Below are 16,790 nucleotides of genomic sequence, written 5' to 3'. Positions count from 1 at the left end.
TATCCGGGTCCAGATCTGGGTTTTTCTCATTTTCACCTTTTTTACATCTTGAACAAAAACCCACAAAAATCACAGATCTAGAGCACATGTGACTTAGTAAACGGTTAGTTTTACTAAATCGGGCACCATGGCTCTGATACCAATTGTAGGTCCAGGTTTCGGGACCGAAACCGTGATTTTATGTTTATGTTCAAAGATGGAAGAGATAAGAGAGATGATAACAAACAAACTTTGTATTAATCCGGTAGTAAACATTACAAGTCGGCCCGGTTACATGACAACCGAACTAATACCAAAGAAGTATACATCCGGGGAGAAACCAAGTGGTGATTTCTCCCGGTGAGGTCTCAGACCTCCTCACACTCTCTTGCACACACTTGTGCTCTCACTCTTGTGTTGCAAATGACAAAGTGTTGGTATTTATACCAAAACACAGGCTGCAGGTCGAAGGATCAGACTGACTGGTCGAAACATCATCTATCGATCAGACAGTCTTCGAAAGATACACACATACCTCGAATGATATCCTTCGAGGTCCATCCTTCGATGGGTATCTTTCGAGCTCATCGAAGGATATTCATAATCCTTCGATGCCTTATCCTTCGACACCCATCATAGCACAACCATACTTTGTCTAGCAACACACACACGGTCAAACGAATAACCCTCTCGTTTGACCACTTCAAACGAGCGGGTCTATACACGTTCGTTTGACCGTTTCACTAACTATTACAAATTCAGCATAAAATAAAACTAATCTATTCGACAAGCATCGGACACAAAATCTGCATCAACAGTGAGTAATGATGAGGTAGGAGCTTTATGACTACGGGCTCTAGTGACATAACGCCCCATAAAGCCCCTGTGTGACGTGGCACGACACGTGTCGCATAACGCCCACAAAAGGGCTTTATGACTACACATAGCCTTAAGTTAAAGTTAGGCACAAGCTTCAAGCTAATCTAAACTCACATTGATTTGAGTTTTTACAACGCCAATTACAATTCTCATGTAACTAATTAACGCCAGACTCTCGTTTATACCTCTAATTTCATGCATGAGAACATATATGCTTCAATTTTGTCTTCCGAATTTTAATACTAAAAACTGATTTTCAAAGATAATGACCTCGTGTCCTTACTTTTTCTTGGTCTAGATGTGTAACATCTATATCGCACATACTTTTTGAAGTACTTATTAATAACTTTTACAGCTAGTTCTTTTGGATGATTAAATGTCTTTATTTTCTTTATTTTCCTTATGATCCTGAGTTCTGACTTTACCTATCTTTTGTTGATGTATATTTTTTAAGAAATCTATTCTTGATTGTTACTTTACATAGGATTTTTTAAATAAAGTCATATATGTTATGCTAAATTAACGTACTTGTTTGAAATACCAAACTCTTTTTGATTGTGAATAAATATCTCCAAATTGAGTTAGGTTGTTTTCTTGTACTATAAGGGGGTAGGGGCGCTCCACTAGTGATGGAGTTCCATCACTCACAACATACAATCAAGTTACGTCACCTAATCGAGATTTATTCTATCAGTAGTGATAGATTTTAGTGGAAATGTCCATCACTCATCACACATACATCTACCATTGAAAAACAACCAAACATGTGCGGCAGTAAACAACCCACAACACGTTTTGTTTACAACGCGTTTTACTGATCACGCGTGATGGGCAAGGGCGGCGGTGGTGTTCCACGATAAACAACGCGTCCTCATTGAACCACCACGTAGCGCCTCGAGTGGCCTTATCGTTAATATATAACCTTTTTGTATTTATTGAAATACTACACTCTTTTGGATTGTGAATAAATATTGTCTCCAAATTTAGTTAGGTTGTTTTTCTGTACTATATTCGTTAGTATATAACCTTTTTGTATTTATGTATATTATTTGGAAACCATCAGTATATCCCCCAATATAGTAATGTCATATGTACAGTTACATATCTATTTCCTTTCTTATAATTAGTTTAACAAAAACTTGTACTTTTTATAATCGGGAATATATAGTATATAACATATTTAATTAAACGCAATTGTCAAAAGGTTCTTGATCAAATAAAATGGTGAATTTTCCTCTATTAACTGGTGAGGGTTAAAACCCTATGTGATTATAAGAAAAGAAACTCAATATACTTGATATCGATATGAATCTGAAATATATACATAAATTTCGAATATCAATTATTACCATTATGAGTTTAACAACAGACAAAAGATAATAGAAAACAAGAAAAAGGGTTTCAGTAGAGTTTCATAATACAGACAAATGATGTGGAGCTTCAAGGATCAACCAATAAGAACCACCTTGGAATGAATGGTAAGCTTGTACTTTATGCAATTCATGATGTATTTTCTGAAATGATTCAAGATCCACAACACTTGCCTCAAATAGTCAACTATGATTCAAGATCCACAACACTTGCCCACATATAGTCAACTTATGTGAACTCACTTTTGCATTGATCATAAAGATTTATTGGTATATACATATTCAACAAAAGGTATTCACTGAGTGCTCAAAAAATAACACCAAACAAGCATCAATAGATGTAACCCTTGGAAGAAAAAATATAAATGGGCCAAAGTGAAAACAGTAGAAAGCAAAAGTGAGAAACCAAAAAAGATAAAAACACTCAAGACATTAATAATTCCACCATAAAGATTCAAAGGCAGTAGATATCAAGTGTTCTTGCCCAGAAACAAACCTATCTTCTTGATCACCACCGTTGTTCAACAAAGGAGGTGGATACAACCACCCGTCCATAACCGAGTCCGAATAAACGAACTCGTTGTTTAACTCGAGCGAGTTGAAACTCGATCCTAAAACCGGAAGCTCAATTATCTCATCAAGGTCATCCGATGCTGTTTCTGTACAAGTTGACAGAGAGTCAAGTTCTGTCATGGCTGCGGCTTTGGCCGCAGCCGCTTGTACGTCTCTAGGAGAGCACGAAACAGGGCGGGGCAGTGACCCCGCGAGTTCGGGGAAATTAAGAATGGCCGAGGTCCCTTTTATGCTAACCGCGGCAACATCGTGTGCCCGGGCTGCCATTTGTGGTGTCGAGAAAGTCCCGAGCCATATGCGCGATTTCTTCCTTGGCTCGCGGATTTCAGACACCCATTTGCCCCAACTTCTCATCCGAACACCGTGGTAAATGGGGTGTTTGGTGCTCGAGTCACGGCTCCTTTTGACGGTTCGGGTTTCGGGTTTTTGTGAGTTGGGTAAGGGCTGAATTGATCCAGGAGAATAAGGGGGTGAAGTGCTAGATTTTGAGGTGAAATAATCATCAGATTGATGAGTAGAAATGGAATTGTCAATACTAACTGATGATGAATTCTTCATTAGGGCATACGTAAAGGGTGAAAGAGTACTAGCCGTCATGAGCACATTATGTTTCTTTAGGTAAGTTTTATATGAAAGCCCAATAAAGAGAGAAAGAAAGTTGTGATCTTTCTGCGTGTTTAATCAGAGTGAAGACAGTAGATCAATCAACGATTTCCACTCTCATTTCCCAATGAGTGTGAGACAGATACTTATAACGACATGAGAGAGAGAGAGAGAGAGAGAGAGAGAGAGAGAGAGAGAGAGTATAGGGGGGTCGGGAAAGAGAGAAATGGTTGCTATTCTAGAGAGATGGGTTGGGTTTAGTACAATGGGGTACTCTTTGACAAACAAGTACCACAAACGTCGAACCATCAAGAAATTTTCACCTTTGTGTTTGCAAACTACTCATAGTAAGTTCTGAGATATTCACTTGCCACTATTTGTTTTCCCATCATTGTTGTCTTCCATCTTTTCATCCTTCAATTCCACCATCATAAGATTTGTCTTATTAATCTATATTATATATTTTACATATACAAAATTTAAGGATAATAAATAGTAATTTTTATTTATTATATTATATTAGTGTTATAATATTTTATTGTTATAATTACTTTATAGTATGTTTTGAATTTCATTAAAACGTTTTATAATACTTTGAGTATGTCATTGCGACGTGCTTATTCTTATCTACGTTCAGATTTAAATTTCGCTCAAAACCAATAAAATTACTTTTTTTCATATCATAAGTTGTAGCAAGCGTTGGTGCTGTATCAGTACTGTGACGAACCGAACGGAATCTAATGGAAAAACTTCGGCACCGGTATCAAGATTTTCAAAGTTGGTAGCAATTTTTTTTTTGGTTTATGATGATCTAAAACGCATGTCAGATATCTTTTTAAGTACTTATACATGTATAAAATTTGAGGATGATGAATAGTAATTTTTATATTTTTATTTATTATATTATATTATTGTTATAATGTTTATTATTATAATTACTCTTTATTATTTTTTGTTTTACATTAAAACTTTTAAGATAAGACGTTTTATAACATTTTGAGTATGTCATTACGATGTGCTTATTCTTATCTACGTTCAGATTTAAATGTAGCTAAAAACTGATTAAGTTACCTTTTCCGTATCATAAGTTGTAGCAAGCGTTGGTGTCATATCAGTATTGTGGCGAAGCGACATGATTCTAACGGAACAACCTCGGCACCGCAATAAAAAATTTTAGAGCCGGTAGCATTATATTTTTTATGGTTTATGATCGATGTAAAACGCGTGTCCATATCTTTTTAGTTACATAAAAACTTTATTTTTTGGATTTCTCTTTCGGTCACTATAGAGAGTATCGGTACCATAACTGATCAATATCGATACCAACCAAATTCCCGTGGCGTAGCGCGGGAAAATCTTACTAGTTTTACTATATTAGAGCATATAATTTGGCACATGTTAGATTAAATTAGTCTATAGGGCTTATGTTATACTTTGTGGGCGTGAGGGGAGCTCCTACGTAGGACTCATCCTTGCTAGAACACCAAGCAATCGAGGTGTGAGGGTGAGCCTACGAGCCTCGAAAGCGTTAGTGTTATCACAGACGTGAGGGTCTGCATTTGTTTTTTTCTCTTACATATAATTGATTTTCTTTCTCAAATACTTTGTACTCTTTAGCTTTAAAACTGAAATAAAACGTTTTTATTTATTTTTTTCTGAAATATTACGATATAAATCTTAGCGAAGCTAAGTTGTTTTTAAAATAAAATATTTTTAGTCTCGTAAATAGTTTTTACAGCTTTGGCTCGTGTTTGAAGATGATATCCAACTGACATTTATTTATTTACTGTTTAAAAGTTATTAATTATTAATAATAATAAAATAAAATAATTGCTAAAATAGAAAAAAAAAACCACTTACACTCATTACGTCGATCTAACACATGATTCGTTAGAGTGTCTCTCTTGCTTATGTAGTGGTGCCTATGTCTCACACTCACACGGTTTGAAACATGTGGTATGGCGCCCCCAGCTATATTAGCCATCGTCTAGGGGAGCTAAGGCAATGGGGTATGGGGCTTGGGTTGGGGTATGGGTTGGGGGAAAACGTCCAAGCCATCACCTCGGATGGGTTTGGTTGAGGCGTGGTCCTTGGGGCTTGGCTTTCAAGCCGGGCGTGGGGCGGTATGGACATGCTAGCTGGCTGCCTCCCATTCGCTCACCCCGCCATGTCATAGCGGACTTTTTAAAATTTGAATTTTAACAAACTACCACGCGGTGCACTCAACCCAAGCCCAACCCACGCCCCACCATACCCCGCGGACACGTCACTAGGTTGTGGGGGGCATCTCATTCCACGTGTCAACAAATGCCCCAACCCAAGCCCAACCCAAGCCTCACCCACTACAAGAAAAGTATACCTTTAGCGGCGACGGCAATAGCGGCGACAGGCCAAACGTCGCCGCTATTAGTCGATCCGCGTCCCACCACCTACCATCGATCCCCAGCCGTTGATCTTTACCCTGATCCAACGGTTGGGGACTTAATAACCAATAGCGGCGACAATGTTTAGGGTATTAGCGGCGACGGCTGTTCTTCGCTAAAGAACTGTGGACCCTCATCAAACCCCAGCCACTAATATCTTATCCGGATCCACACCAGTAGCGGCGACGGTGAAGCAATAGCGGCGACAGGCTGTCGCCGGTACTAGTCGAACGAAATAAACCTTTACAGCGGACTTTTTTCCCTCTTTCCTCATTTTCCCCCCTTTCTTCTTCTCTCAAGCGACGGTAACCGGCTTTTTTCTTCAAATTCGGTTAGTTTAAGTTTGAATCTTGTCAAATTTCTTCACTATTTTGATATATACATGTTATAGTTTATAATTTTTGTGTGTTTTTTTGTTTATGCTAGAGAAATCGGCTCACCACCATCACCTCTCCGGTCACCACCATCACTTCTCCGGTCACCACCTCGTCTCCGCGGTCTACATCTACTTGAAAACTTGAAATTATGGTTAGTTTTATATGAATTTTTTCAAAGTTTAGAAATTGTATAATTTTTTGTTTAGGTATGTAAATGTGTATGGAAGGATGTATGTTTGTATGTAAATGTTTGTGAAAATGTTGAATGTAGGTGTATTTGGTGAAAATGAGTATATGTAGGTGTATGTATTTGTGTATGTAGGTGTATGTATGTGTATGTAGGTGTATGTAAGGATGTATGTTTGTATGTAAATGTTTGTGAAAATGTATAATGTAGGTGTATTTGGTGAAAATGAGTATATCTAGGTGTATGTATTTGTGTATGTAGGTGTATGCATGTGTATGTAGGTGTATGTAAGGATGTATGTTTGTATGTAAATGTTTGTGAAAATGTATAATGTAGGTGTATTTGGAGAAAATGAGTATATGAAAGTCTATGAATTTGTGTATGTAGGTGTATGTAAGCATGTATGTGGGTATGTAAGTGTATGAATGAATGTATGTATGTAGGTGTAAGTGTATAAATTTTATGGTTTTGATCAAAATGTGTGTTTGTTTATGTGTAGGTTTGAAAAAAATGTTAAAGTTTGATAATTTGTATATTTGTGTTTAGGTTTTAAAACATTTATATTTAAATTTGACAAATATATATTAGTTAGGAAATGCCCTCTTTATATTAAAATCATCATTTAAAACATAACGAACATAGAAAATACCCGCCAAAAATTGAATTCATCATTTCAAACATAGCGAGCTTAGAAATACCCGCCCGAAATTGATTTAGAAATTAATTCCGGGTTGTCCCCGTTTATCTTGGGACTGCTTTTTGAATACTTTATCTCATTTAGGATGTGAATGTGTATTACATGATTGTTTGTTTAAGAAGGATTCAGTTATCATTTTCTCTTTGCTCCTCGGGTATATATATCATTACATATATACTTGGGAGCTAAGAGGAAATGCTGCCGAATTTTTCTTAAACAGACAATCATGTAATACACATTCACATATGAGATAAAGTGTTTAAAAAGTGGGTTTAGCAGCCTACCCTTGTCTTGTTAATCCTAAATTAGATTTTCTTTCAGTTGCATAATGCCTATCGATAAAAGTTGGATTGATTCCCCACGTCATTCACCTCACTACAAGCAAGGACTCGAGTCATTTATCGAGATGTGTGAAAGAGTGATAAAAAAACACGATGAAGTTAGATGTCCGTGTACCAAATGTAAAAATTCCGGCTTAAAAACTATGGCAGAAATGAAATACCATTTGCGTATTAACAGTTTTTGGAAGGAATACACGAAGTGGACCTATCACAGGGACACGACTCCAATTTGTCACACCCCCAAAATCCACATGCGGAGTACCACCGCTTGGAGGCGTGACTGACCAGGATCTTAACCATCAATCACATTGAACTCATTAGTATAGGTGAATAATACTTTCATTTATAAACAACAAGTGTTACAATATCACAATATTTCACAATTTACAGCGGAAGCTTATTTAACTCAATGAGTGTTTATAAAACCACATGTAAGTTCTTAGTTCTTGTGTTGCTTTTCCATGTGTCTCGACCCATGACCACACCAGCTTCCCAGACAGCAAGTTCCTTGGATATGCACCTATAAGCCTGCAAGGCATGTAATAGAGAGTCAACAACTAGTTGAGCGAGTTCACAGTTAATAGTTCAGTAATAGTATAATGTGAGTAGTAGTATGTTCGTTCGTTATGTCATGTATCGTATTAGTTTCCATCGCGGCCTCCCAGGCAGGTATGCGAAGATTAGGGGATGTTTCTCCCAAGTATTCTAGACTAGGTTTATGTGTATCGCGGCCTCCCAGGCAGGTATGCGAAGATTAGTAAATTTAGTTCGCGGCCTTCCTAAGGCAGGTGTGCGAAGTCAGTCATAATATCGCGGCCAACCCTTGGCAGGTGTGCGAAGATGAGTTCAATAAGTGTTACTAGTCTAGCCATATCTTATCGTTGGGTTCTATCATCTGAGTATATACAATAAGTCATCCAATCCCATTCCCACCCGGGAACCCCATGCCTTGGCTGTGTGAACTCACCTTGGTTTGCTCGGCAGATACACAAAAGGTTCTTGAACTAAGGGTGGTCAACCACGTCCTAACAGGGTTACCATACAAGTCAGGTTCTTGGTTTCGAGTAAAACACGAATGTTTCACACAAGTTAACACGTTACAAAGCACATAAATCATGGCAACACTTTAACAGTCAAGCAATACATTCAACTTGTGCGATTTAAAAGTCTAAGCCCAAAAGTAATCGGCCCAACATGTTGTGCGACCCACAACATGTTGTGCGATCCAACAAATCCCGGCCCAACTATAATTAAGCCCAACATCAAATAAGTCCAAACATAGAATACTCGGCCCAATGTAAAAGCCTTGTGTGATCCGGATTGGGTTGTACGATCCGATTTGGGCTTGTTCGGCCCAACAGACTAACAACATTTAACACTTGTGCGGTTCATATAGTCTTGTGTGATTTGAGTAGTTGTGCGATTGGAGATTGGGCTGCTCGGCCTAGTAGTGTAACATAATTCCATAAAAGTGTGTGGCCCAACCCCTTGTGCGATCGGCACTAACTTGTGCGATCGGAAGGGTGTTGTGCGATTATGCAAAGCTAAGTAGTACCATGTGTTCTATACGTTTGTACCCGGCCTTGTGCAATGCACTTGTGCGATTTGGCCATCTTGTACGATCAGATCAGATCGTGTAGGATCTGATCTTGTGCGGTTCGGAGTTTTGTGCGACTGATTACTTATTTCCGGATATTATGCAATCGGTTACAACCAATTAAATGGTTTCCAAATTTTATAATTATCAATCAACATAACTCCCAACAAATCGGTTACATACACTCGATCAAACAAGGTCTTTAGCATCATATTCACATAAACCCTAATCATGTTCATAATCACAAACAATCATCTAACGATTCACATGAACATGCAACCGATCACTTCATCATAACCCGATTCACTAGAACAATAATAAGTTAACAATCGGAATCTATCAAACAAAATAGTCGATTAACATCATCATACAATTCCGATTTCATAATCATACCATCTATTACCTTTATTCGATCTCGTGCATCATACAACAAATTGGTCATGATAGCCTATAATATCTAATCGGTTTTTAGATTATTATCATGCAATCCAAATCACAAGAACATCATCATTCACACAACCAATTCCAATTATCACATAAACTCATGACACCCAATATCATCTAGCAAAACAATGATAGTGAAACACTAACCGGTTAAAAGAAAACTTGATCCGAACAAGAGAATGTCTTCGAGAGATGGAGATGATGGTCGTCGGGTTTGAGGGGAGGAAGAGAGCACTAGGGTTTTGTGTGTGAAGGTGCTTAGCAAACAAATGAGGAACCACTCCCCCCATTGTGTGTTGTACGCATAAGAGAAAGAGAAATGGGCCGGCCCTTACTTGGGCTGCCCTTGATCCGGAAACAAAGAATACGGCCCTTAGTGGGCTTGTGCGATTGTGTGGCTTATTGTGCGATCGGTTTGTGTAACATTCACATAACATACATACATGCACATCATAACATTCAATAAATCAACACTCATATAATCATAACACGTTCACATACGTTACACAAAGTAGGTTCGAAATACGAGTTGTCACATTATCCCCAACTAAAAAGAAATTTCGTCCCGAAATTTGGTACGCACTCACTGAGGAAGCTAGGTAAGTTGTATCGTTCACTGGTTTTCCTGGGGTGTCACATCCTGCCCCCGTTGATCTGGAATTTCGTCCCGAAATTCCGTGGTAGTAGCTTCAGCCTCAGTAGTGGTTGCATTGGTTCCAAATAACTGGGGGTAATTTTCTATCATCTGGTCTTCGCGTTCCCAGGTGTACTCTGGGCCACGTTTGGAGTTCCAACGAACTCGGACAAGAGGGATTCTCTTGTGTTTGAGGACCTTAACATCCCGGTCTGTGATTTCTACAGGTTCCTCGACGAAGTGCAACTGTTCGTCGATAGTGAGCTCTTTCAAGGGAATTATGAGGGTCTCATTTGACAAGCATATCTTGAGATTTGACACGTGAAAAACATTGTGAACTGCCCCGAGTTCAGCTGGTAGGTTCAGTCTATAGGCTACTTGGCCTATTCTTTCTGTGATCTCGAATGGTCCAACATACCGCGGATTGAGTTTGCCCCGTTTGCCAAAACGAACCACACCCTTCCAGGGTGAGACTTTAAGTAAAACCCGGTCCCCGACCTGAAATTCCAATGGCTTCCTACGCTTATCCGCGTAGTCTTTCTGACGGTCGCGTGCTGCCGCCATGCGTTGTCGTATTTGTGCAGTCTTTTCCATGGTGTCCACTATAAGTTCTGGACCCGTGATCTGACTATCCCCCACCTCTGCCCAACAGAGAGGTGACCGGCATTTACGCCCGTACAATGCCTCGAATGGAGCGGCTTGTATGCTGGTGTGATAACTGTTATTATACGAAAACTCCACCAAAGGGAGATGCTTTTCCCAGCCGTTGCCGAAATCAATAACACATGCCTGAAGCATGTCTTCAAGAGTCTGGATCGTTCGCTCAGACAGCCCATCCGTCTGAGGATGATACGCTGTGCTCATGTCTAACCGTGAGCCGAAAGATTTGTGCATTGCTTGCCATAGCTCTGACGTGAATCGTGCATCCCGATCCGAAATGATGGAGGTGGGCACCCCGTGCCTCGAAACAACTTCTTTAAGATAAACGTCTGCGAGAGTGGATAACTTATCCGTTTCCTTAATAGCCAGGAAGTGTGCAGACTTGGTGAGTCGATCCACGATCACCCATATGGTATCGTTCCCACGCTGGGATCTGGGTAGGCCTGTAACAAAATCCATGGAGATTTCTTCCCATTTCCATTGCGGTATCTTGGGTTGCTGAAGTAGGCCCGCTGGTTTCTGATACTCCACTTTGACTTTTGCACATGTCAAACACTTGCCGACGTAAGTCGTGATGTGGGCTTTCATGCTAGGCCACCAGTATGTTGTTTTGAGATCGTGGTACATTTTATCTGACCCTGGATGTACCGAGTAGTGAGACTTGTGTGCTTCATCCATCACAAGTTCCCGTACCCAAATACACCCCGTTACATAGTAGGCGCCGTCTTCCTTTCGTTCCATTCGTTGCCTTGAGCCGCGTAAGGCTTCAGCCTTGACGTTTTCGGGTTTCAATGCTTCTAACTGAGCGGTTCGTATCTGTGCAGGAAGACTGGACTGAATGGTAAGTTGCAAAGCTCGTACGCGTCTAGGTGTAGTGTCTTTCCGACTGAGGGCGTCAGCCACAACATTGGCCTTGCCTGGATGGTACTTGATGGCGCATTCGTAATCGTTCAGAAGTTCGACCCATCTTCGTTGATGCATGTTCAAATCCTTTTGCTTAAGGATATGCTCGAGACTCCTGTGATCGGTGTAAATTGTGCACTTGGTACCGTACAGGTAGTGTCACCATATCTTAAGTGCAAAAACAACAGCTCCCAGCTCTAAATCGTGCGTCATGTAGTTTCGTTCGTGAATCTTGAGTTGCCGCGAAGCGTAAGCAATAACTTTATCCCGTTGCATCAATACACAACCAAGACCCTGTATCGACGCGTCATAATAAACCACAAAGTCGTCCGTGCCCTCTGGCAATGAGAGAATAGGTGCGCTGCCGAGCCTATCCTTTAGGTACTGGAAAGCGGTTTCCTGGGAATCTCCCCAGCGGTAGGTGACACCCTTCTGTGTCAGTAGCGTAAGTGGCTGCGCGGTCTTCGAGAAGTCTTTGACAAATCGTCTGTAGTAACCCGCCAAACCCAAGAATTGGCGTATTTCCGTTGGTGTACGAGGTGCAGGCCAATTTCTGATCGAATCTACCTTGGATGGATCAACATGAATCGCATCCTTGTTTACCACGTGGCCTAGAAAGTGGACTTCACGAAGCTAGAAGTCGCATTTTGAAAACTTGGCGTACAACTGCTCTGTTCGAAGGAGTTCCAAAATCAATCGTAAATGCTGCTCGTATTTCTCCTGACTCTTGGAGTAAATCAGAATGTCATCGACGGATACAATCACAAGCTTATCTAGGTAGGGCTTGTACACTCTGTTCATAAGGTCCATGAAGACTGCCGGTGCGTTTGTTAACCCGAGTATCATGACAAGAAACTCATAGTAGCCGTAACGAGTTCTGAAAGCATGTTCTGAAGACGTCCTCAACCCGGACTCTCAGCTGGTGGTAACCTGGCCTCAGGTCCTTCTTGGTGTAGTAGCTTGACCCTTTACAACTGGTCGAATAGATCATCAATTCGTGGAAGAGGATGGCGGCTCTCCACTACCACTTTGTTGAGTTCCTCGATAATCGTAACACATGTTGAGTAACTTCTCTTCTTGCGTATAACGGGGGCTCCTTAAAGTGAAGCACGAGTCCAATTTTTTTTTTTTTTGGAGTTGATTAGGCAGTTCCTGTAACCTTCCTGGTGTATGGTAGTAAGATATACCAATAACGAGGGTTACTTCTAGCATGATACCGGTCTGACATCCCACCTGTCGATGTGTAGATAAACCTGACAATTCTTCAGGTAACATTCAGGGAGAAGTCACGAATAATTGGTGGATTCTCGATCCTCCTTTCCTTAGTCTTGACATCCGTGCTGAGGGTTATCGTCGCTGGGTAATCCTTCCGTAGACATTCCTGGTCCTTCTTGCTGAAATGAAGTTAACCATTGTGCCACCCTGACACGCTGCAGTAGGCAATGTTTCTCCGCACAAGGTTTTCTTCTCACTGAGTGTATGCATGCGATACCTGGGTAGCCCATCCACACGGCTACCGCATCAAATCTATCAAGGGTAGCAGAAGAAGGGTCGACGTTGATCACTTGTCCCACAAGGTCGAGTTTGCATTCTTACACCCCTATAAGGTTTCAATAGGCTCGCCATCTGCCGTTTCCATAGCAGGTTCGGTTTCGAGATGTACCAGGGTTGAGCCGAACTGTGGCGAAGCGGTTTATTACTAAGGGCACGAAGGCCACCATGTTCTTACAATCTTAGCGTTGTCCGCACCAATCCTAAATGCCCATCGCGAGTACCACATCCAGTGTTGTTGCTACTACTACTAGAGTTCCCAAAACTGTCATTGTTCCTTGGGTTGTTGACGTTTTAACTTAGTCCGTGCTGAGATCGGTAGGGCGTTACGCTCATCCTCCGGTCCGTCGTCGTTGCGTGTGGTTCGAGTAGTTCACCGTTTGAGGCGAGAGTATTGCAGAAGTGATTACGCTTCGGGACCGGAGACGTCAATCCATGAGTTTTAATAAACGAGGAGGAGTATGAAAGGTATCATTCAATCATTCGACGCGGGGACATCCAACTCAGGGACGTTCGTATAGGCACCTAACATTCTACACAGTTCGCTAGGTGTTCTGATGGGTGTTCGGGTAACACTCGACAGCATCGAGTTTCGAAAGAATCCAACGATAAATAAGAAGTTCGCGTTTAAGTTTGAGTAGGGAGGCAATTACTGCTATGGCCCCTATAGGTTGGTTATGTTTCACACTGATCAAATAACGGGACAGAACCCCTTTTCCACTTGTTAAGCCTTACTGGGACTCACATGCACCCCACAATATTATTATGTGTGCACCCACAATAATATTGTGATTTGCATGTTCATCTCAGCTCCTCTTAACTCATGTCAAATGGTTCCCCACACTTGAGTAGATTTCAAAGAGTATCAAGTAGTGTAAGTCATGGAGGTTTAGGGAATTACCACCCTATCAATCACATGATACGAGAAAGTGTACATGAATTCATATTGGTGTGCTAACGTGCAATCACATGCAATATCGTATGTAGGTGTTCACTAGTTATGTAGTACAATGAGTATAAGAGGGACGAACCTTGCAATCTGGAGCTGAGTGTCATGGTGTATTCTCGTTTTCAGAACTGTCTGGTTATAGTCTGGTTTTACAAAAACAGATTCCCTTTTTAAAACCCAGTTCACTATAACCAATGGCTCTGATACCAATCTGTCACACCCCCAAAATCCACATGCGGAGTACCACCGCTTGGAGGTGTGACTGACCAGGATCTTAACCATCAATCACATTGAACTCATAAGTATAGGTGAATAATACTTTCATTTATAAACAACAAGTGTTACAATATCACAATATTTCACAATTTACAGCGGAAGCTTATTTAACTCAATGAGTGTTTATAAAACCACATGTAAGTTCTTAGTTCTTGTGTTGCGTTTCCATGTGTCTCGACCCATGACCACACCAGCTTCCCAGACAGCAAGTTCCTTGGATATGCACCTATAAGCCTGCAAGGCATGTAATAGAGAGTCAACAACTAGTTGAGAGAGTTCACAGTTAATAGTTCAGTAATAGTATAATGTGAGTAGTAGTATGTTCGTTCGTTATGTCATGTATCGTATTAGTTTCCATCGCGGCCTCCCAGGCAGGTATGCGAAGATTAGGGGATGTTTCTCCCAAGTATTCTAGACTAGGTTTTTGTGTATCGCGGCCTCCCAGGCAGGTATGCGAAGATTAGTAAATTTAGTTCGCGGCCTTCCTAAGGCAGGTGTGCGAAGTCAGTCATAATATCGCGGCCAACCCTTGGCAGGTGTGCGAAGATCAGTTCAATAAGTGATACTAGTCTAGCCATATCTTATCGTTGGTTTCTATCATCTGAGTATATACAATAAGTCATCCAATCCCATTCCCACCCGGGAACCCCATGCCTTGGCTGTGTGAACTCACCTTGGTTTGCTCGGCAGATACACAAAAGGTTCTTGAACTAAGGGTGGTTAACCACGTCCTAACAGGGTTACCATACAAGTCAGGTTCTTGGTTTCGAGTAAAGCACGAATGTTTCACACAAGTTAACACGTTACAAGCACATAAATCATGGCAACACTTTAACAGTCAAGCAATACATTCAACTTGTGCGATTTAAAAGTCTAAGCCCAAAAGTAATCGGCCCAACATGTTGTGCGACCCACAACATGTTGTGCGATCCAACAAATCTCGGCCCAACTATAATTAAGCCCAACATCAAATAAGTCCAAACATAGAATACTCGGCCCAATGTAAAAGCCTTGTGTGATCCGGATTGGGTTGTACGATCCGATTTGGGCTTGTTCGGCCCAACAGACTAACAACATTTAACACTTGTGCGGTTCATATAGTCTTGTGTGATTTGAGTAGTTGTGCGATTGGAGATTGGGCTGCTCGGCCCAGTAGTGTAACATAATTCCATAAAAGTGTGTGGCCCAACCCCTTGTGCGATCGGCACTAACTTGTGCGATCGGAAGGGTGTTGTGCGATTATGCAAAGCTAAGTAGTACCATGTGTTCTATACGTTTGTACCCGGCCTTGTGCAATGCACTTGTGCGATTTGGCCATCTTGTACGATCAGATCAGATCGTGTAGGATCTGATCTTGTGCGGTTCGGAGTTTTGTGCGACTGATTACTTATTTCCGGATATTATGCAATCGGTTACAACCAATTAAATGGTTTCCAAATTTTACAATTATCAATCAACATAACTCCCAACAAATCGGTTACATACACTCGATCAAACAAGGTCTTTAGCATCATATTCACATAAACCCTAATCATGTTCATAATCACAAACAATCATCTAACGATTCACATGAACATGCAACCGATCACTTCATCATAACCCGATTCACTAGAACAATAATAAGTTAACAATCGGAATCTATCAAACAAAACAGTCGATTAACATCATCATACAATTCCGATTTCATAATCATACCATCTATTACCTTTATTCGATCTCGTGCATCATACAACAAATTGGTCATGATAACCTATAATATCTAATCGGTTTTTAGATTATTATCATGCAATCCAAATCACAAGAACATCATCATTCACACAACCAATTCCAATTATCACATAAACTCATGACACCCAATATCATCTAGCAAAACAATGATAGTGAAACACTAACCGGTTAAAAGAAAACTTGATCCGAACAAGAGAATGTCTTCGAGAGATGGAGATGATGGCCGTCGGGTTTAAGGGGAGGAAGAGAGCACTAGGGTTTTGTGTGTGAAGGTGCTTAGCAAACAAATGAGGAACCACTCCCCCCATTGTGTGTTGTACACATAAGAGAAAGAGAAATGGGCCGACCCTTACTTGGGCTGCCCTTGATCCGGAAACAAAGAATACGGCCCTTAGTGGGCTTGTGCGATTGTGTGGCTTATTGTGCGATCGGTTCGTGTAACATTCACATAACATACATACATGCACATCATAACATTCAATAAATCAACACTCATATAATCATAACACGTTCACATACGTTACACAAAGTAGGTTCGAAATACGAGTTGTCACATTATCCCCAACTAAAAAGAAATTTCGTCCCGAAATTTGGTACGCACTCACTGAGGAAGCTAGGT

At 40.8% G+C, this 16,790-nt stretch overlaps 1 protein-coding gene across 1 annotated transcript; it reads right to left on the bottom strand.

Annotated features, from left to right (window-relative positions):
• Nucleotides 1-2,177: 2,177 nt before the first annotated feature.
• On the bottom strand, nucleotides 2,178-3,805 carry LOC110898478 (ethylene-responsive transcription factor TINY). The gene has a single exon (XM_022145263.2). It carries the CDS (start codon nucleotides 3,396-3,398, stop codon nucleotides 2,661-2,663), a length of 738 nt encoding a protein of 245 aa, XP_022000955.1. The 5' UTR covers nucleotides 3,399-3,805; the 3' UTR covers nucleotides 2,178-2,660.
• Nucleotides 3,806-16,790: the final 12,985 nt, after the last annotated feature.

This window comes from Helianthus annuus, chromosome 13 (assembly GCF_002127325.2).
Source record: "Helianthus annuus cultivar XRQ/B chromosome 13, HanXRQr2.0-SUNRISE, whole genome shotgun sequence".
NCBI lineage: Eukaryota > Viridiplantae > Streptophyta > Magnoliopsida > Asterales > Asteraceae > Helianthus > Helianthus annuus.
Note: the sequence above shows the minus strand (reverse complement) of the source record. Positions and strands in the feature narration are given on the sequence as shown.

What these genes read in the sequence shown, in the direction of transcription:
- LOC110898478 (XM_022145263.2), bottom strand. Translation starts at nt 3,398, where the DNA reads ATGACGGCTAGTACTCTTTCACCCTTTACGTATGCCCTAATGAAGAAT.